Source organism: Callorhinus ursinus, unplaced genomic scaffold, assembly GCF_003265705.2.
Source record: "Callorhinus ursinus isolate GAN/ISIS: 27379988/994484 unplaced genomic scaffold, GSC_fseal_2.0 scaffold101, whole genome shotgun sequence".
In the NCBI taxonomy this organism is placed as follows: Eukaryota; Metazoa; Chordata; class Mammalia; order Carnivora; family Otariidae; genus Callorhinus; species Callorhinus ursinus.
This window is the reverse complement of record NW_027397163.1, coordinates 955,179-976,969: the sequence shown is the minus strand read 5'-3', so window position 1 is coordinate 976,969 and position 21,791 is coordinate 955,179. Positions and strand designations below refer to the sequence as shown.

General features: G+C 39.4%; 3 protein-coding genes across 10 annotated transcripts in view; 1 reads left to right on the top strand and 2 right to left on the bottom strand.

Moving 5' to 3' along the window:
- The window catches only part of LOC112806790 (uncharacterized), a 909,505-nt gene that overhangs the window by 452,201 nt on the left and 435,513 nt on the right, over positions 1 to 21,791 (top strand). The gene's annotated exons all lie outside the window — the stretch shown is intronic.
- Positions 1 to 21,791, bottom strand: part of LOC112806785 (KRAB domain-containing protein 5-like) — a 441,696-nt gene that overhangs the window by 379,984 nt on the left and 39,921 nt on the right. The window lies entirely within an intron of this gene.
- LOC112806782 (uncharacterized) overlaps positions 12,883 to 21,791 on the bottom strand; it is a 293,799-nt gene continuing 284,890 nt past the window's right edge. Inside the window, 1 exon segment of the mRNA XM_073889089.1 lies at positions 12,883 to 18,337. Within this exon segment, the coding sequence (XP_073745190.1) occupies positions 16,353 to 18,337 (1,985 nt within the window). The 3' untranslated portion in view covers positions 12,883 to 16,352.

The following is a 21,791-nucleotide window of genomic DNA, read 5'->3' as shown; positions in this document are numbered from 1 at the left end:
CTGAGTGTAGAGCCTGACACAGGGCTCGATCTCATGAACCTGAGATCAGGACCTGAGCTGAAATCAAGAGTTGGAGGCTTAACTGACTGCCACCTAGGCACCCCTCTTGATAATACTTCTATATCATCTGCGTTAGAGCAGTCATAATGTCCCAGTAGTTACAAAGGGGAGGAAGATATACAATATATAAGTTTGGGAAAGATAATCTCAAATCATTTGAGGCTTCATGCTACTGGGAAGAGGTAATACTGGTTATGCAATCCCATTGCATTCATAAGTACAGTTGATTCTGGTACAATGCAGGGGTTGGGATTCTCCTACGTATATATACTCTGTTGTCAAAGAAGTTTTAAGCAATGCTTAAAGGTTTCACCAAATTGTTTACATTTGTAAGATTTCTTCCCAGTATGTATTCTCTGATGTTTAGAAAGTATTATGTGCTGGTAAAAGGCTTTGTCACATTCATTTCATGTTTGAGGTTTCTCCCCAGTATGTGTTTTCTGATGTCCAGGAAGGCTTGAATGCTGGGTAAAGGCTTTACCCTATTCCTTACATATGTAAGGTTTCTTCTCAGTATGAAGTCTCTGCTGTTGAGTTTTGAAGACTGCTTTAAAGCTTTGACACATTTACTACATTAGTAAGTCATCTCTTCAGGAAGGATATGATGACATATAAAAAGGTTAAAGCTTAATAAAGGACTTTCCAACATGTATTTCTTTTATACTGGTATCTGGAAACGGAGTTCTTTAAAGTTTATTAGGATTTACCCTTGTTAATGTTTATTTCCAGATTTATCACATTCATAAATTCTTTCTCCATTATAAACACCTTGGTAATTACTGAAGATCAAGTCCTCACAAAAGGCCAGCCGAAGTTCATCACACACAAAATGTTGCTCCAAATTATGTATTATGTGTTATCTATTGAACAGTGATGGTTGGATACAGTCCAATACGTATCAAAATTAGGGTCTGGAATAGGACAGACTATTTGTTGGTAGAAGAATCACGAACCCTCAGGAAAGGAATTCTGAAATTGATTATATTTAGACTTTTAATCTTCAAATTTCTAATTTATAGAAATCTTTGAAAAATTAGTACCTCCTATATTTGAAATGGTTCAAATCATTACTTGCAGCATGGAATAGGTGATTTTCCAGAATATCTGCTTTTGTTTCCAGAGAAAATGTATATATAAAAAAAGGAGCTGAGGCTTTGTATTCACAGAGTTCTGCAAACATAATGGTCTTTTTTTTTTTTTTAAAGATTTTTTATTTATTTTTGAGAGAGAGAAAGCACATCGGGGGGGAGGGTCAGAGGGAGAAGCAGACTCCCCGCTGAGCAGGGAGCCCGATGTGGGACTCGATCCCGGGACTCTGGGATCATGACCTGAGCCGAAGGCAGTCGCTTAACCAACTGAGCCACCCAGGCGCCCTGCAAACATAATGGTCTTAAAGCGGGATTTTCCCCAAAATGTTTTCTATTCTCTATTTCTTCTGGCAGGAAGGATTCGATTAAGGGTAACTGTCCCAGTTTAGTTATATCCATTGTAACACTGTTTCTGCCCTCCTCCTCAGTCTTTCATTAACTGTGATCTCAAAGCCGCCGCTTCCATTGTCTTCCCAGTAGCACGTTATCGAATACATTTTCTTTGACTGTTTTTTGAAGATTTCATTTATTTAATTGACAGAGAGAGAGAGAGAGAGAGAGAGAGAGGGAACACAAGCAGGCAGAGTGGGAGAGGGAGAAGCAGGCTTCCCGCGGAGCAGGGAGCCCGATGCGGGGCTCGATCCCAGGACCCTGGGATCATGACCTGAGCCGAAGGCAGTCGCTTAACCACTGAGCCGCCCAGGCGCCCTTCTTTGACTGTTTTTTGTAAAAAATGCCAGGTGTCAGGAGAAGACCTAATTGAAAAATACCAACTAAATTATCCCACATAGTACACTTGCAAGTATATGCTTTAAAATGCTAATGTGTAAAATTAATATTCATCAGGTGACATGAGGAAGATGGAGAAATAGGAAGCACAAGGCCTGCTCCTTCATGAAGACACAAACTAACCAAATTGCCTTTCTGAGCGCTCCAGAAGCCAGTTGGGAAAACACAACACCCTCAGGCAAACACAAACGAAGAAAAGCCTGTTTGAAGAGAGAAGGAAAGTTTGTTACATTGCCCCAGTAACCGCTGTTCACCCCACCTGGCACTCCATGACAAGACTGCGAGAAAACTCTCAACTCTGCTCAGGAAAGACATGCGTGAACTTTGTGGGCAATAATCTGGCTTCTTTACAACGGCCTGGAGGACTTGTTTCTTTCATGCATGACATGGAAGGCTGAGGGAATGGCAACAATGGGAACACCCACTTGATGCACTGTGGTGACTACTCACAGAACAGGTAAGAACTTGCTCAAAAGCCAGAGACTGCAGTGCTGAAGATCATCATGTGCAATTAACAGGAAACAATTATTTAACTGTGAAAGTACAAACACTCAGACATTACACATCCCCAGAATACGTTTGATAGGCCCCACAATCACGGCACAGATGGCTGTTATTTGTGTTCTCCATTACAAAGCAAGTACATAAATTCTGGGTCCAGGGCTGGTTTTTAAATTTCCAGACACCACCAAAAGATCACAAGGCATACAAAGGAGCAGAAAAATGTGTTACAATTAAAGGAATAAAACAAACCTCCAAAAACTGGCCCTAAATTAATCAAGCACTATAAATTACCTGACAAAGGATTCAAACTAACTATCATAAAAGTGCTCATGAAGGAAGAGTAGAAACCAGGTAACTAAATGATATCCAGTAAAATATGCATGACCGAAATGAAAATCCAGAGACAGGAAGTTTCAAAAACCACCTAACAGAAATTAAGAGCTAAAAAGTACAAACTAAATTTTAAAGTACACCAAAGGGTCAGCCAGCACCTGACTTGATGAAGTAGAAGAATGACTAAGACAACTTAAAGATCCCTCATTTTAAATTATCCACTGAGGAGATTAAAAAACTTGTGGAAAAGGACAGGGGCCAAGGGACTTATGGGACACGAACAAGTAGACCAATCTATACATTAAAGAGGACTCCCCCCAAGGAGAGGAGAGTGGAAAGGGGCAGAGAGCTTATACGAAGAACCACTGGCTTATACTTCCACAATCGTGGAAAAACAGAGACATGCTCAAGAAGCTCAGGGAAGTCTAAGTAGGACAGATGTGAAGACATGAAGACACAGGCACATTGTAATTAATGTATCAAAAATCACAAGTGAACAGAGAGCTTTGAAGGAGCATGACAAAACTAATTTCTCCTGTGTAACAGAGCTCTTCTAAGAATATTAATGGTTTCTCAGCAGAACTTACAGAAAGAAATGCGAGGGATAAAATCTTCAAGTACCAAAAGATCAAAAAAAAAAAAAAATCAACCAAAAAAAAAAAATCAACCAAAAACACTGTATCTGGCATAAATGTCTTTCAAAAATGGAGAAATGAAGACATACCCAAGTCAAATCCCCTAGAAGTGTACCATTAGACCTGTCCTACAAGAAACACTAAAGAAAGTCTTTCTGGTGAAAACACAAAGATTCTAAACAGTAATTAAAACCACACGAAAATATAAAGCTCTCTGGTAAATGTAAATGTTTACACAAATGTAAATGTTTACACAAACATAGAAACCTAGAATATTGTATTGAGGTAGCACCGACTGCAATTTTCTTATTGAACTGAATTATTTTAAAGAAGAGAAACAGGGGCGCATGGTTGATTTTGGCTCAGGGTTGTGAGATCAGGCCCTGCATTGGGCTCCAAGCTTGGCGTGGAGCCTACTTAAGATTCTCTCTCTCCCTCTCCACCTGCCCCTCCCCCCACTCACATGCGTGCCCTCTCTCTTCCTTAAAAAATAAATAAAAGAATAAACATGATATATCTAAATGATAGAGTACACAACAGAAAAGACAGAATTATTAAATATAGGGCTATGAGTGACCTGCAGTGGGTACAGGCATGGACAGGACAAGCAGTAGAGTTTTCTATGCTCTTGACGATATTAGGTTAAAATGGTCTGTGACAGCTTTGAGAGGTTTTAAGTAATCCCTGCGGTAACTGCGGTGAAAAAAAACCCAACTACAGAAGACATAAAAAGGAAAGGAGAATCGTATCAAAGCACGTCACTACAAACATCAAACAAATGTAATGAAGCACCATGGGAGGGAAAGTAGGATAAAACTACCACGAGAAGTACAGAAAACTATGAAAAGGTAGCAGCAGTACTTCCTTTTCCTAATCACTTTGATGGTAAGTAGATGAAACTCCCCCCATTAAAAGGCATAAATTGGCTGAATGAGTAAAACACAAGATGCAACATCCTCCTGTCTACAAGAGAGTCACATTAAATCTAGGGACACACCTAAGATGCAAGTAAAAGTATGTAAAAGCATATTTCATGAAAATGGAAACCCAAAAAGGGCATAGGTGGCTGTAGGAATATCACACAAATACATATAAGTTCATAGTTTCAGAACAGAGAAACATACATACATAAGGAAATGAAATTACCCAGATACTACAACAATTATGTGTGCACCTGACAACAGAGATCCCATATATGTGAACCACAAAAGGCAGAACTGAAGGAAGAAATCAACAGCATCATTATAGTAGCAGAGGATAATACCTTGATTTAACTGGACAAAGACCACATTCAAGTCCAGGAAAGACAGCACTTGATTACATATGATGGACATATACACGCCACGCCACCAAGCAAGAGTCGAATACACAATCTTCTCAATCACACACAGAATGTTCTCTAGCATAGACTGTCTACAAAACACGTCTTAACAAATTTAAAGATTAATATCGTAAGTAGCATTTCTGATCACCATGGAATAAAACAAAGAATGAATAGCAGATGGGAAATTGGAAATGCCACAAATATTTGGACATTAAACAACATGCTCTGAACAATCAATGGGTCAAAATGAAATTAAAGAAAATAACCAGTAAATACCTTGAGAGTAATGAAATGAAACAATATATTCAAACATACTGAAATCAGAAAAAGTCATTCTTTTTTTTTTTAAGATTTTATTTATTTGAGAGAAAGAGAGGAGAGAGGGAGAGCATGAGCGGGAGGAAGGGGCAGAGGAAGAGGGAGAAGCAAACTCCCTGCTGAGCATATAGCTGGATGTAAGGCTCAATCCAAGGACCCTGAGTTCATGACCCGAGCCTAAGTCAGACACTTAACTGACTGAGCCACCCAGGCACCCCCTGAGAAAGTAATTCTAAGGGAACAGTCAGTGGAGTGAAAAGGCAACTTGAAAAATGCAAGGAATTTTTTTTTGCAAAGCCTCTAGAGAAGAAGGATTTAACATTTAGAACAGAGAAAGAACTCTTGCAATGAAAACCAAACAGCAACTAGCATGATTAATAACTGCACAGAATTTTCAATGGGCACAATCCAAGAAATACACACAAATGGACAAGGCACAGGAAAGATGCTCAACCTCACTATTCATGAGAATAATATAAATCAAACAGTGAGTCATCACCCCTCACCTGTCCAGATCCCACTATTAAGCACGAACAACAACAAAAAAAGTACACGTGCTGGAAAGGATGAAGAGAGATTGGACCCTTATGCACTGCTAGAGGAAATGCATATGAAGCAATCACTATGGAAAACGGAATGGAGGTTCCTCAAAGAGTTGTAAATCATATTACCATATGATCCAGCCATCCCACTTGACAGTGTATAACCAAAGCAATTCGAAGTGGGATCCACAAGAGATATTTGCACAGGGATAGTCACAGCAGCATCATTCAGAAAAGCCAATAATAAATGAAAGCAACAGAAATATCTGTGAATGCATAAGAAAATGTAGCATATACATTCGCTAGAGTATTCAATATTCAGCCTTGAAAAAAGAGACACATATTGTCACTTTATACAACATGGTTAAGACGTGATGATGTTAAGTGAAATAAATGAGTCACAGATACAGATACACTATGATTTCATTTGAGTGACTAAACCCAATGTGAACCTCGTGAAAAGGAAGGAAGGAAAGAGGAGAGAAAGAGAGGGCGCCAGGGTCTCAGACACAAGTGTGGAAGCGGGTGCTTACCAGGTATTAAGGTTTGGTTTTACAGGATGAGATCATTCAAAAATTGGTATTCCAATAATGTCAACACACTTCACACTTTAGTTAAAAATGGTTAAAATGGTAAATTCCATGGCATATATTTTTGACCACAATGAAGAATAAATAATGACACCTAAACTGAAGAGATACAAATTTTTAAAAATTACCTTTAATTCAAAAAGGTGTTTCTTTCAAAAGAGAATATGAATTCATCCACAAATAGATGATGACATTAATTCCATATCACAACTTACCCAGGATAAACACACAATATAAAACCACCACTGACAACTAGCCAAGAAAAGAAACAAACAAGGTAAGTCATGAACCAACAATGTATGGGTAATATTTATACAAACAAATACACACATAATTTTATTGGCATTTGACATATGGCTGATTCCTATTTCAATTAAACCCTACACTATCTTTCAACTCCTAAGTTGAAAATTGTTATCCAAAACTATAAAACAGATAAAAAACAAAAGCACAATTCACTAATGCTGTAGAAACTATCAATAAAAATGAAGTTTTATTGAATTCCCCAAAACAGTAAGAGAAATGTTAACTGTACTACTTCTGAATAAAACAGATACGCTATTAAGGATCCTTCCATATAACGATAGTTTTAAACCGAGACCGGGCACTCAAGAAACGCAAGCATTTGAAGCATTAGCATGTGTTATGTGGCATAAATTGTGCAGAGAAAATTCATCACAGTCAATCATAAAATGTTCTAATAAAAATTTTATGGATGAGCTTTTAAATGACATTATAGAATTTGTTAAGAGATATTGCCACTTTTACAAAGAATGCCAAGGCTGTAATTCATCCTTTAGAAGCAACATCACAAACATATAGAGAAAGACCATGATTGTTGTAAAATATGCTGAGTATCACTGCTATATAAAATAAACATTTAGGTATAAATTATAGCACAATTCACATATATTTTAAGATAATTATTTCAAGTAGCACTTCCCAAATCACATATGCAGGTGTGTTCTCCGCTTTGACCATTACACCTCACCTGTGTCATCTGCTTTACTCATTCCCACCTACCTGGACGTAAGGCTCCTTTCTCTTCACATCCCAGGGCTCTCTCTTGGCTCCAAAAAGGTGAACAGGTGTCACTTAGATATAACAAGACTCATTTGTTTTAAAAATAGAAATATGAGTTTGGTTGGATTCTTTAATTTTCAACCCAGTATTATCCTCAATAGAGAAGAGAGAACATTGTAGAATTCTAGAAAATGGTTTCCCCAAATACTGTTATTTGATGAGTTTGAATGGAATGTTTTTATGGCAATTATACATGCTACTAGAACACAAAGAATGGCAACAACAATCCTTTTTAAACATTTACTAGAAACCAGGTAGTAAGTTAATGCAAGGAAACAAACCAAAACAACAAAATAAGTTATGAGACCAAACATATTTTTTTTTCTCTTATGAGAGTATTTTGCCAAATGTCCAGTAAATGGAAGAAACAAGGTTTTAACCAAGGTTATCTGAGTTTATGTAACATGACACACAAGTCTACATACAGAGACGTATGTAGCAAAGTTTAAAGCAATGTTCTGTAGGGACCTAGGGTAGGCTGCCCACAAGATGAACATTCTTTTGGGCTAAAGGTAACTGAACCCTGGCTTAAGAGAAACTTTTTACCATCCCTTAACTTTGTAGAAGGATCTAACTTGGGGGTCTTTCACAGAATATGGGTTATTAGTAGTGACAAATTTTATCTGAGTGACCCACCTGTGATGTGGCAAACATCAAATTATCAAACATCTACTCTTCTTAATGCCTTGTGAAGTGCATTTTTCCACCTGAAAATCCCCAGTCCTCCTCCTTAGTTCAGGAAGACATAAATACCTCATTTTGCCTGACTGCCTTTGGGATTTCCATGCCTGTGAAGGTTCCTTACACTTATAAAATTTAAGTTGATCTTTCTTGTTAATCTGTCTCATTTCAATTGGATTCTTAGTCCGGCTAGAAGGACCTTTTAAGGGACAGAAATTCAAGCTCCCTGACAGAATCGACAGAAAGTTGATCTAATGAAGCCAGCATATATCTTGTCAGTTCAGATGAGAGAATGCACACTACAGGTCATATATCCCCAGGCACACCTGTACCAGACAAGGGACATGTAGCGTAGGCTCAACACATAGGAATGTGACCCCACTAGCTTACAAGTAGTCAGTCAGCACTAGCCTACAGATATAATTACAGGATACACCTCATAAAACCTCTCAGATAAAGAAGAACAATATTTTTCTGACTCAAAGTGTTTTGAGAAGGAATACACCACTAGGGTATAAGGTGAAGTGACACCAGAAGTTATTAAGGACATCTGCTAACATGACCTCATGGGTCTATAAATTTTCTTTTCTGTTTTTTCCAATTTCACCTTAAGCCACAAAATTACACCACTTCTATTATTTGTGAAGAGTTTACGACAATGGCATTGTTCACAATCACCTTATTCAAACACTAAGGCAAATGAAAGGCTGAATTCTAGGTAACAGCAATTTTAAATCTGCTTAAATCCAATCAATTTGATTTTCACATCAATAAAATATTAAACAAAGCACATATAGTGAAACCAGGCCACAATAAATGACAGACATTTTGCTCAGTCACTAAAGAAAGCCCTTGACATTTCCGATTTCACACCATCAAATTAATCATTCTTGCTGATTTAAAAACACAAATCAGGGGCGCCTGGGTGACTCCAGCGGGTAAGCGTCTGCCTTCGGCTCAGGTCATGATCCCAGCACACTGGGATCCAGCCCTGAGCGGACTCCCAACTCAGTGGTGAGCCTGATTCTCCCAGCCCCCCTTATTCTCTCTTCCTCACTCTGCTCTAAGAAATAAATCATCTTAAAAAGAAAATTAAAACACAAATCAAACATGGATCCTAGGGCTTACTTTCAGAGGTACCAGCATAGGTAACTTCCTATAGTGATCCAATTTGGAAGTCAGTAGGGACCAGAAGCCTACACCCCGTGAGCAGGGAGCCTGATGCAGGCCCAATCACAGGACCCCAGGACCATGACCTGAACGGAAGGCAGATGTTTAACCAACTGAGCCACCCAGGTGTCCCAGAAGATTATTTTCTTTTGTAATACTGAATGGCCACAATACGCAGTAGAGTCATGAGAAGCACAGATGCATCTGCCTCTTAGAAACGTAAAATTCTTCACAATGTGACCAATTTAAATCCTTGACACATTCTGTAGATCAGATTCTGAATGAATCCAAATACAAAGGATATTAGTTCCTCTCAGCAGAGGGTGGCAGAGTCAACTTCAGCACCCAGCAGCCATCCCACAGAGATTCCCATTCACGATACAAATAATTCAGTTGCTCCATCAGGGGAAGCATAGATGAATTAGCCACTTAGAACGTTGAGTACTTTGAATTCAGCCAGGCTAACTCCAGAGAAAACCGAGACACAAAACACAATCCACCATCTCCAGGGTGACACCTGAAGCAGCAAGATGACTCTAATTAGCACATTCTTTCACAGCTAAATCCCCTTCGATAGCGCTGGCATGTCAACCAACAGGGATAGAAAATAAACCATCACAACTGGAAAAAGGGGATGGAAAACCCCCTTCATACAATCTGGTGGGACTCACGTTTAATACACATGGATTACGTATCTGCAAGCATCTAAATAGATTTATATTTTATATTTATTTTATATTCATAAATAAATATACAAAGGATTTTAATGCTCAAGTGGTCTAAATGAGGATCCCTCAGATACTTCGTGTACCTATGCATCCTCTTCAAGAGAGCCATCTATTAAACAAATAGAGAGGGATACATATTTTGATTGCTACTTAGAAGCTTTTATTTATTTTTTTTTAAGATTTACTTATTTATTTTAGAGAAAGAGAGAATACAGGGTGGGGGAGAGGCAGAGGACAGGGAGCTACTCTTAAGGAGACTCCGCATGCAGGGCGCCTGGGTGGCTCAGTCGGTTAAGTGACAGCCTTCGGCTCAGGTCATGATCCTGGAGTCCCAGGATCGAGTCCCACATCGGGCTCCCCGCTCCGCGGGAGTCTGCTTCTCCCTCTGACCCTCCCCCCTCTCATGCGCTCTCTCTCTCTCATTCTCTCAAATAAATAAATAAAATCTTTAAAAAAAAAAAGGAGACTCCGCATGCAGCCTGACAGCCCGACACCAGGGCTCCATCTCATGACCCCGAGATCATGACCTGAGCCAAAACCAAGAGTTAGATGCTTAACCAACTGCACCACCCAGGCACCTCTACTTAGAAGCTTTTAAAGGAAACACCGATAATGTACTATCTAAGCAGGAAACAAATAAAGGACCTTCCGAAATAGGGCCAAAACCTGAGCTCAAAAATATCAGCTCCTGTACAAGTACTTCCTACTGCTACACCACCTGATGCCAGGGGAAATGAGGCATTACATTAAATCCCCTGTCGGAGAACAAGAATTCTTGTCCCCTCTGAGGTCTTTCTAGCTGGACTTAGAATCAAATACATGAGACAGATTAACAGGAGGAAAATCAAATTTAACAGGTATATGTACAGGAAATCCACACAGAAATGGAAGTTCCAGACTGTCTGGGAAGATGAGGTACAAATATCAACCTGAAATAAGCAAAAAAAAAAAAGGGGGTGGGGGTCAGGAGCTTCGCAGGAAAGGAAAACACTTCACAGGGCAATAAGAGCACATCTTTGGTAATTGGATATTTGTCTTACCTTACAGATGGTTCAGAGAGAAACTTTTTTCATGTTAATCTCTCATATTCTGGAAAGACCCCTCCCCCCATTTGGATTCTTCTGGGTTGTTAACGGCAGGGGAGGGGTAGAGTGTTGTCTGCAACCTGCAGGTTCTCAAGCACCTTCCACTTCAATTACCCAAAGCGGCATTTTGCAGGGGGAGGTGGGTGGAGAAAGAGGCTTGTCCCGCTCCTTCAGGTCCTTGTCTAAAACTTCCTTGGGGCGCCCAGGTGGCTCAGTCGGTTAAGCGACTGCCTTCGGCTCGGGTCATGATCCTGGAGTCCCGGGATCGAGTCCCACATCGGGCTTCCTGCTCGGCGGGGGGTCTGCTTCTCCCTCTGACCCTCTTCCCTCTTGAACCCTCTATCTCTCATTCTCTCTCTCTCAAATAAATAAAATCTTTAAAAATAAAATAAAATAAAGCTTCCTTGGGAGTTTCAAGTATTACACGTTGATCTGGTAGATTACTTCATGTCACTGATCTAGCATTTTACCCTGCCAATAGGTCAGTTTAGTCAAACTCCTTTCAGAAGGCAATGATACAGGTGTATTTTCAAAGGTAGCCCTGTAGCTTAAGTAATGTGATTAAATGAGGCCTTTATATGAAAACAAATGAACTACGGTTAATGATTAGATCAAATGTTAAGGCAGGTTCTGATTTCTAAGGGTAGCCAGCTGAACAGACTTCTAGATGTTAGATTTCAAGCATCTTAAGATAGAGTGAGGGCAGGCAGGGGAAACCTAACATACCGCCCTGGTTTATAGTTTAAATACTATGTTGGTAGTATTTCAGTGGCCCATAGAGCCACAGCACTAAGACTGTCTATACATGAGCTATTATGACAATTTCTTTACAAGTCATTTATACTAAGTTTGCAGAGCTTCAGGAAAAATATCAATTTTAGTTCTCAAATGATTCCAAGTAGGAAGGCGAGAGAAAATTCAAAATGTTTGGGGACTTGTAGCCATGCATTGGTCGACATCAGAAGAAATCAGGATGTAGTCCAGTTAATACTGAACACTATTAACATCTAGTTATCTCCAAAATGTTACTGAAACAAATTTTTACCAAAGATAGTCAAATTAACACTAATTTGATTACAAAATAGTCTCAGAAGGGGCGCCTGGGTGGCTCAGTTGGTTAAGCGACTGCCTTCGGCTCAGGTCATGATCCTGGAGTCCCGGGATCGAGTCCCGCATCGGGCTCCCTGCTCAGCGGGGAGTCTGCTTCTCCCTCTGACCCTCTTCCCTCTCGTGCTCTCTCATTCTCTCTCTCTCAAATAAATAAAAAATCTTAAAAAAAAAATAGTCTAAGAAAAAAACATTTGGCCTGATTATTTATATAACTGCAGGGAGAATGGAAGTTGAGCTACAGACACTTTAAAAACAGTTTTGCAGGAACTTTTCATAAGGAATCTCTAAATCGAACTTTTAATAGCATGTCCAGGTCAGAGTCCATGCCATTTTCGTGCCACCAGGCTTTATGGACAGTAACTACAGACTGCAGTGAACTCCTCTCTTCATGAACTCCCCTAAATATCCTGAGGTTCCTGCGCCTTCTAGTAAGTAATCTGCCTTGCTCACACGGTAAAGCTGCTGGGAACTCCCTAAGTAAGGTATCAGGCTGATATTTCCAAGGGGTCCTTATTTGCTCCATAAAGTCAATCTTAGTTCCCTATAGCTGTCTTGTTGTATCTGAGTCTTTGCAGCTCTTTCTCAGCTATGACATTCCAGTCAAAGCCATGGTTATATAACGAGTGTTTCTGCTTGTGTCTTGTCATCGTGAGAACAGATTCTTATTGAAATTATACAAATATATATACAGGCATTAAAATATAAAAATAGAGACACTGAATTCTGGAGAAACCAGGGAGAAAAGATAAACGTTCCAATTTGTTTACAAAGGTGTATTTTGTGTAACTGCTGCAAGTCAGTTAACATAAGGACAAAATTTCTTAAATCTGTAAACACCAAAGTATTTTTTAAAAGGTTTTATTTAAATTATAGTGAGTTAACATGCACTGTCATATTTGTTTCAGGTGTACAATAGTGACTGAACAATTCCATACAACACCCAGTGCTCAATACAACAAATGCACATCTTCATTCCCATCACTTATTTAACCCATCCCCCAATCCCTCTCCACTCTGGTAACCATCAGTTTCTTCTCTATAGTTAAGAGTCTATTTTTTGATTTGCCTGTCTGCTTTTTTTTTTCTCCTTTGCTTGTTTGTTTCTTATATTCCATTGCTTGTTTCTTATATTCCATATATGTGTGAAAACACATGGTATTTGTCCTTCTCTGACTTCTTTCCATTAGCATAAAAATCTAGCTCCATCCATGTCATTGCACATGGTAAGATTTCATTCCTTTTTAAGGCTAAAATTCCATTCTATATAGAAACACATCTTCTTTATTCATTTATCAGTCAATAAACACTGGTACCAGACTGTCTGAAGCAGAAATGCTCACTGCCACTGACTGTTGTACCACTCCTCCAAGAAATCCATGGCACAGAGCCAGAGCACAGGCCCACACTCATCATGGCACTCAGTAAAGGGAGGAAGGTCCCGCACAGCAATGCATCAGCTTCCACGAAAGGATACCCATCTACAGTGGATTTGAACTATGTTGGGGTTATATACCTGGGATACTAGCGCTTTGTGAAACCACAGCACACATCTTGCTGAGCCTCCCTATTCCACTGTCCAGAAGGCTTCTTCATCTCCAACAGCTACTCTACCATGTGATATTTTGAAGTTATGCACTAAATGATTGCATCATCGAATACCCTTCCTCCATCCACAGCCACTGATCTAGAGCTGGGCAAACACAGTCATCACAACAGCACCTGGTCCTCACTAACACACAGGAATTCAATTAAATCATGAAGATAAAACAGGACTTCCCTACTCCTCAGAAACCCACCACACTTGCCAATTCCTTCATTCCATTACTATTACTCATCAGATGACACCACCAAGAGATGCCTGTGCCTTTCGAATGACTGAAGGGAGCCACGTTGGGTTCCCTACCCACACTGAAAAGTTCTTCACATTTTCTTTTAATAGGTCTTACCTTTCTCTCTAAGGATGCTGCCATCATTGTGTTTTACTTATATTTACATCCCACGTGCCAGGGCTAAATGTCTGAATTGACACCCATTGGCCTTACTTGTCTCTAACTCAATTAGAAGGTCAGTGAGGACATTCTCACCACAACACAGGCAAAGAAGAACATTTGAGATGCCTATGTAGGTGGAAATAAAACTGGGGATAAATAGAAATGGAGATCTGCAGATGTCTAGGAAAATAAACAAGTATAAGTTATTTTTCTAAATCCAGGGAGTCAGTTGTGCAACCCAGGAAAGGTGTCCTCTCTCCACATGCAGAATTCACGCCAATTCTTCATCCTCTGTACTTTCTCTTAACTGGGGCTACAATGTCACTCCTACCGGAATATATTTCTCTAACTTATGGGGTATCTGTTACACACAAACCATTGTTATAAGTGTATGTTTACTAGATAGAAACATGAAAACACCACCCACACGTATGAAGTGGGGCACATACCTTTATTAGGGGCCATGGTAGAGTGCTTTAGGGTCCCTGGGAAAAGTCCAGATAGCCTTTCAAACTAAAACAGGTTTAAGTAAGCTCAGAAGGAGTCTTCTCTAAAGGACACATAAGGGGAAAGTCATGGGAGACAGGAGAAATGTTTGCTCACAAGGGTGGACTGGGAGGAATGCCCTATCAGAAGGTACATTAACTTCTGACTCTACAGTTTGTTATGTAGGAAATGCACCAGTAAGATTCTCTTGTGTCACTTAAAAGTCCCCTGCAAAACTCCTGCCTACACAAAATGTATGCTAAGTAGCACTGTCATGGAATACTTCACTTAGTTGATCAATGAGAGCCACATACAATCTATAATATATCTGTTATACTACCCCACTAGTCCCAAGGAGGAGAAAATGATACGATATTTAAACTAAGGGAAAAACAATCACACATTATCTAAACATTAAGGCCAGTGAGAAAATGGATTACTAGATAATATTTCCACTCTGTTGCCAAATAGGTGATAGATATCATCAGTTACCTACAACCTATATAAAATGAGATAAGTTAACATTGGTAGTCAGATAACACTTCATTCATTACATATCCATATTAACACGATAAAAACCATTATGTTTTATTAATTAAAATATATTAAGTTCACACACAGACTAAGTTATGCATTTCAATCCCCTCTACAATCCTTGTTCAAAATACAGTATATAAGCATTAAAAAGCATTCAAGCACTGATATCATGATGTGAGAGTAGTGGTTTCAATAATTTTCAGGTGTGAGGTCTTTCTCAACAAATGTGGATGTATGCCATGTTGGGGGAAGAGCCAGCTACCCTCTTAATGATATCTGTGAGGATTTCTTCCTTTCAACCACATCCACTAATATTCTCTAACTATTGCTATCATGAGGATACATCAGAATTTTACTGGATTGTCACCTGTTTTTCCTCTAATGCCAGCTGGTAAAATATTTTTTTGGTAATATTCAGAAAGTTCTTTAGTTTTAATAAACGGAAAAGATTGATGTTCTGAACACCTTTTTCATGACAACCGTCATTAATGTTACAACCACAAACAATATCTCCATTTAGATTTTCTTTATATATTGTATATTATATTGTCCTTCATCTTCCATGGATAATTAGATATCATGAGTCCCACCTAGTGAAGGAGAGATTTCCTATCTTTGACGAAGCAACAGTCACACAATTTCACACATACTAAAAATAAATGTATTTTCTGAAGTGACTTGAGAGTAGAGATACATTAATATTTGCTAGATACAAATATCAGATAGGGCGAATGTAAAAAAAAAAAAAAGCACATATTGAAATTAATTAGAACTATGCAAAAATCTATCCACTTAATCTTTTGAAGCATAAGAGGACAGACATTTCTAACAGTTTAACTTTGTTATTATTCCTTATCATGAGTATTGTGATGTAGTATCTGAATAGATTGACTGACATAGTGCTTTGTACTTGATTTCTGTGACATTTATTGACATTTGATGTTCAGCTACACATTTCTAAGTATTTACATCTTTCAAGTTACTGTCCTTTATGCACTCACGAGTGTTTACTAATGTGTATATTTAAAATGAAGGTCTTTCCTCATTCATAAGTTTGTAGGGTTTGACTCTAGTGTGAATTTTTGGATATTAAGGATTGAATTCCAGTTAAAGGCACTGCAATCTCTGTATTTTAGTTTCCATCCTGTGATGAGAACTATGATGTTCAGTAAGTTGAGAGTTCCAGCTGGAGGCTTGAGACATTCTTTTACCTTTGTAATGTTTCCCCCCAGTATGAACTCTGAGATGCTGAGTAAGAGTTGAGCAATCCTAAAAGTTTTACCACATTCTTTACATTTCTAAGTTTTCTTCTCCAATATGAACTCTCTGGTGGTCAATGAAGCTTGACTTCTGATTAAAGGGCTTGCCAAATTCATTATGTTTGCAAAATCTTCTCCAGTATACATCCTCTGATCAGAAGTTAAGACTTTAGCACAGCTTAAAGGCCTTGGCACATTATTTTGGTTAGGATTCCTTCAAGTATGAATTCTGTGATGTCGAGTCAGGTGTGAGTGCTGGATAAAGGTATCACCACATTCTTTACATATGTAAGGTTTCTCTCCACTATGAATTCTGTGATGTCGAGTAAGGTGTGAATGCCGGTTAAAGGCCTGACCACATTCTTTGCATATATAAGGTTTCTCTCCAGTATGAATTCTGTGATGTTCGGTAAGCTTTGACTGCTGGTTAAAGGCCTTACCACATTCTTTACATTGGTAAGGTTTCTCTCCACTGTGAATTCTGTGATGTCGAGTAAGATGTGAGTGCCGGTTAAAGGCCTGGCCACATTCTTTACATATGTAAGGTTTCTCTCCAGTATGAATTCTGAGGTGTTCAGTAAGCTTTGAGTGCTGGTTAAAGGCCTGGCCACATTCTTTACATATATAAGGTTTCTCTCCACTATGAATTCTGTGATGTCGAGTAAGGTTTGAGTGCTGGTTAAAGGACTGGCCACATTCTTTACATATGTAAGGTTTTTCACCACTGTGAATTCTGTGATGTTGAGTAAGGCTTGAGTGATGATTAAAGGCCTGGCCACATTCTTTACATTGGTAAGGTTTCTCTCCAGTATGAATTCTGTGATGTTGAATAAGGTTTGAGTGCTGGTTAAAGGCCTTGCCACATTCTTCACATTGATAAGGTTTCTCTCCAGTATGAATTCTTTGATGTCGAGTAAGCATTGAGTGCTGGTTAAAGGCCTTTCCACATTCTTCACATTGGTAAGGTTTCTCTCCAGGATGAATTCTGTCCTGTTGAATAAGGTGTGAGTGGTGGATAAAGACCTTGCTACATTCTTCACATTTGTAAGGTTTCTCTCCAGTAGGCACTGGCTGATGTTGAGATGGTGTTGAGTGCCAGTCAAAAGCTTTACCACATTCCTCACAAATGTAAGTTTTCTGTCCAGTAGCGACTGTGTTATGTATGTTTAGTCCTGATGATTGACTCAACATGTTCACAGCTTTATTACATCTGTATATGTTTTTCTCCATATGAATTCTCTGATAATCACCAACATTGGAGGACTGGTTAACAGATTTCCCACACTCATATTTATAAGGATTCTCTCCCATAGGGATACTCTTATGTATAATCAGGTTGGAGCTTTGATAAAAGACTTCCACACATTTATCACACTCATAATGATTCTCTGGAAAATGAGTCCTCACGCATTTATTAACATTTGAACCCTCGTTAAATTTGTTCTCAGAGTCACTGCATTGAGCAATACTATTTTCATTGAAAATGCTCTGGTCATCTTGTAGGGTTGACTCCTCGGTGAAGGACCTCTCAAATGAATCCCACTTAGCACTTTGTTCTTCATTTTTAAATCTCTGATTTTCAGAAATGTTTGACTCAAAGGTCAATCCAATCCTACCTTCAAAATGGTTCAAATAATTATTTTCAGCATGGACTGGGCAACTTTCCAGATTTTCCAAATTCTCATTCTCCAAATACGTATGTTTCACCATTTGATTTGAGCCCTTGCTTACAGAAAGACACTGCTTTGCAGAAGTAGCGGACTTAAGAAGGGATATTTTCCCAAGTGTTTTATATTCTTCATCATTTTGGGCAGTGAGATTCATATTATGAACAGTTGTCTCAGTTTGGATATGTCCTTCATGATATCTTTGATGCTCTTCACTCTCCCCATCATTTTTCCAGTCTATCATTAAGTGTAAATTGTCAAGGGCACTATGCTTATATCTACCCACTGCCACGTTTTGGAAAGAAGCTTCTATGCACAGCTTTGGCAGGAAACTCTGGGTGCCATTTGAAGATACAGCTGAAAGATATTGAATAAGAGAAAAGTAAAATCATTCCACTTACTATTCTCAGATGAATATAACGAAAGCTTCTAATACGCAAAATTAAAATCAATCAGAGAACTTCAGCAATATGGCTGAGAAAGAATCATCAGGACTTCATTCCTCCAGGGAGACAAACTCGCAGACAATGTACAGATCACACAGCCTATCACATAGTTCCATAGTATTGTCATGCTGGAAGCACACATCATGATCCTATACCCCAAAAAATCAGGAAAAGTGCCATTTGATCCAAAAACTAGCAGAAGGAAGGAAATTTAAACTTAAACTAGAAATCAACAAAACAGGAGAGCAAAAACAGGAAAACATCAATAGGAAGATTGCATTTTCAGAAAAGATCAACAAAATCAATATACTTTTAAATAAAGAATGGAAGCAAGACGACTAGCTAAAATCAGAAGTAAAGAAGTGAAAGCAGACGCAATGTAACTGATAACAAAGAAATAAAAACAATTATAAGAGGTGATGATGGATAATTATATGTCCACAAACAGATATAAAAAATAAACTTGTATAAACCTCAACAAGTATATAACCTACCTGACTCCATTATGGAGAAATAATAAAAAAAAAAATACAAATATCAAATAATCTACCACTATTAAATACACTGAAAAAGTAGAGAGAGGAGCAAGATGGCAGAGGAGTAGGAGACCTGGATTTCGTCTGGTCTCAGGAGCTCAGCTGAATAGGGATCAAACCATTCTGAACACCTACGAACTCAACAGGAGATCGAAGAGGAGAGTAGCAACAACTCTCTGAACAGAGAAGCGACCACTTTCTGGAAGGTAGGACGTGCGGAGAAGTGAATCCGAGGCGATATTCGGGAGGATAGACGGCGGGGGGGGGCCTCCGTCGGCCGCTTCTGGCAAGTGCTAGAGCCGCGGAGCACAAAATCGGAACTTCTAGAAGTCGGCTCCGCGGAGGGACTTCGCTGCAGTGGCTAAGCGGGGGGTGGAACCCTCGTGGGAGAGTGTGGTCTCAGGACCCTCGGGGTCACAGAAAGACCGGGGGAGTCTGAGTGCAGCAGAGCTCCCAGGGATCGGAGCGGGGAAGCCGGCTGCAGAGACGGAGCAGAGGCGCGGGCTCTCAGCTCGGGGTTGCCATAAACTGTGATCCGCGGCCCAGTCGGGCCACGGCTCCTCCAGCAGGGACCCAACAAGGGCAGATCCGGGGAGACTCCCCTTCCTCCCACGGGAGGAGCGGCGCCGGAGCGCACTGCAGGGATCTGCTGGGTTTGGAGACTCCACACGGTCAGGTGCCAGAGATAGCAACGCTCGGTCACAGGCCGGGTGAGCACGGGGTGCGGCCGGAGACCGGGGACAAGGGAGTGACTGCTTTTCTCTGGGGGCGCACTGAGGAGTGGGGCCCCGAGTTCTCAGCTCCTCCGGGGGGAGATTGGGAGGCTGCCATTTTCACCCTGGTCCTCCAAAGCTGTACCGAGAGCTTGCAGGGAACAAAAGCTCCCGAGAGCAAACCCGAGCAGCTTGCTTAGCCCAGACCGACAAGGGCGGGGCAATTCTGCCTCCGGCAAAGACATTTGGGAACCACGGCAACAGGCCCCTCCCCCAGAAGATCAGCACGAACAGCCAGCAAGCCAAGACCAAGTTTACCGATCAAGGAGAACGGGAGAACTCCAGCGCTAGGGGAATACTGCACATAGAATTCATGGCTTTTTTACCATGATTCATTAGATTTTTAAAGTTAATTTTTTAACTGTTTTTATTTTTCTTTTTCCCTTTTTCAAACATCTTATCAATCCCTTTTTTAAAAAAAACATTTTTTATTTTTCATTTTTAGAGTCATATTTTTATCCCTTCATAGTAGTTACCCTTATTTTTGCCATATATATATATATATATAAGTTGTTCTCTCTTTAAAATTTTGAGATACAATTTCTTCTAAGAGATCAAAATATACCCTAAATCACTGGTGTATGGCTTTGTTCTATTCTCCTGCCTGATCACAGTCTCTCTTTTTTCTTTTTCTTAAATCTTCTTCTTTCTTTTTAAAAACAACTTATCAATTCCTTTTATAAAATCTTTTATAATTTTAATCTTTACAGTCATCTTCCATCCCTTCATTGTATCAACCCTTCTTTTGTACATATATAAGTCTTTCTTCCTTTAAAATTTTAGCAGGTACTTTCTTCTAACAGACCAAAATATGCCCAAAAGCTAGTGTGTGGCATTGATCTATGCACTAGCCTGATCATATTTGATCATATTCTGGTTTTTTTTGTTTTGTTCTGTTTTTGTTTGTTTTTATCTTTTTCCTTTTTTTTTTTTTTCTCTTCTTTCTTTCCCTTTCTTGTCCCCTGGTTTCAGGTCTTTTCTGATTTGTATACAGTATATTTGCTGGGGACGTTGTTACCCTGTTAGCAATCTGTTCTCTCATTCATCTGTTCTCCTCTGGACAAAATGACAAGACGAAAAAAATCACCTCAGCAAAAAGAAGAAGAGGTAGTACCGTCTGCCAGGGACCTACTCAATACGGACATTAGTACGATGTTGGACCTAGAGTTCAGAATCATGACTTTAAAGATACTAGCTGGGCTTGAAAAAAGTGTGGAAGTTATTAGAGAAACCCTTTCTGGAGAAATAAAAGAACCAAAATCTAACCAAGTCAAAATCAAAAAGGCTATTAATGAGGTGCAATCAAAAATGGGGGCACTAACTGCTAGGATAAATGAGGCAGAAGAATCAGCGATATAGAAGACCAAATGATGGAAAATAAAGAGGCTGAGAAAAAGAGAGAGAAACAACTACAGGATCACGAGGGCAGAATTCGAGAGATTAGTGATACGATAAGACGAAACATTAGAAAAATTGGGATCCCAGAAGAAGAAGAAAGAGAGAGAGGGGCAGAAGGTATATTGGAGCAAATAATAGCGGAGAACTTCCCTAATGTGGGGAAGGAAACAGGCATCAAAATCGAGGAGGCACAGAGACCCCTCTCAAAATCAATAAAAATAGGTCAACACCCCGACATCTAATAGTAAAACTTACGAGTCTCAGAGACAAAGAGAAAATCCTGACAGCAGCTCAGGAGAAGAGATATGTAACCTACAATGGTAGAAACATTAGACTGGCAACAGACCTATCCACAGAGACCTGGCAGGCCAGAAAGGACTGCCATGATTATCTTCAGAGCACTAAACGAGAAAAATATGCAGCCAAGAATACTATATCCAGCTAGGCTATCATTGAAAATAGGAGAGATAAAAAGCTTCCAGGACAAACAAAAACTAAAGGAATTTGCAAACACAAAACCAGCCCTACAAGAAATATTGAAAGAGGTCCTCTAATCAAAAAGAGAGCCTAAAAGCAGCATAGATCAGAAAGGAACACAGACAATATACAGTCACAGTCACCTTACAGGCAATACAATGGCACTAAATTCATACCTTTC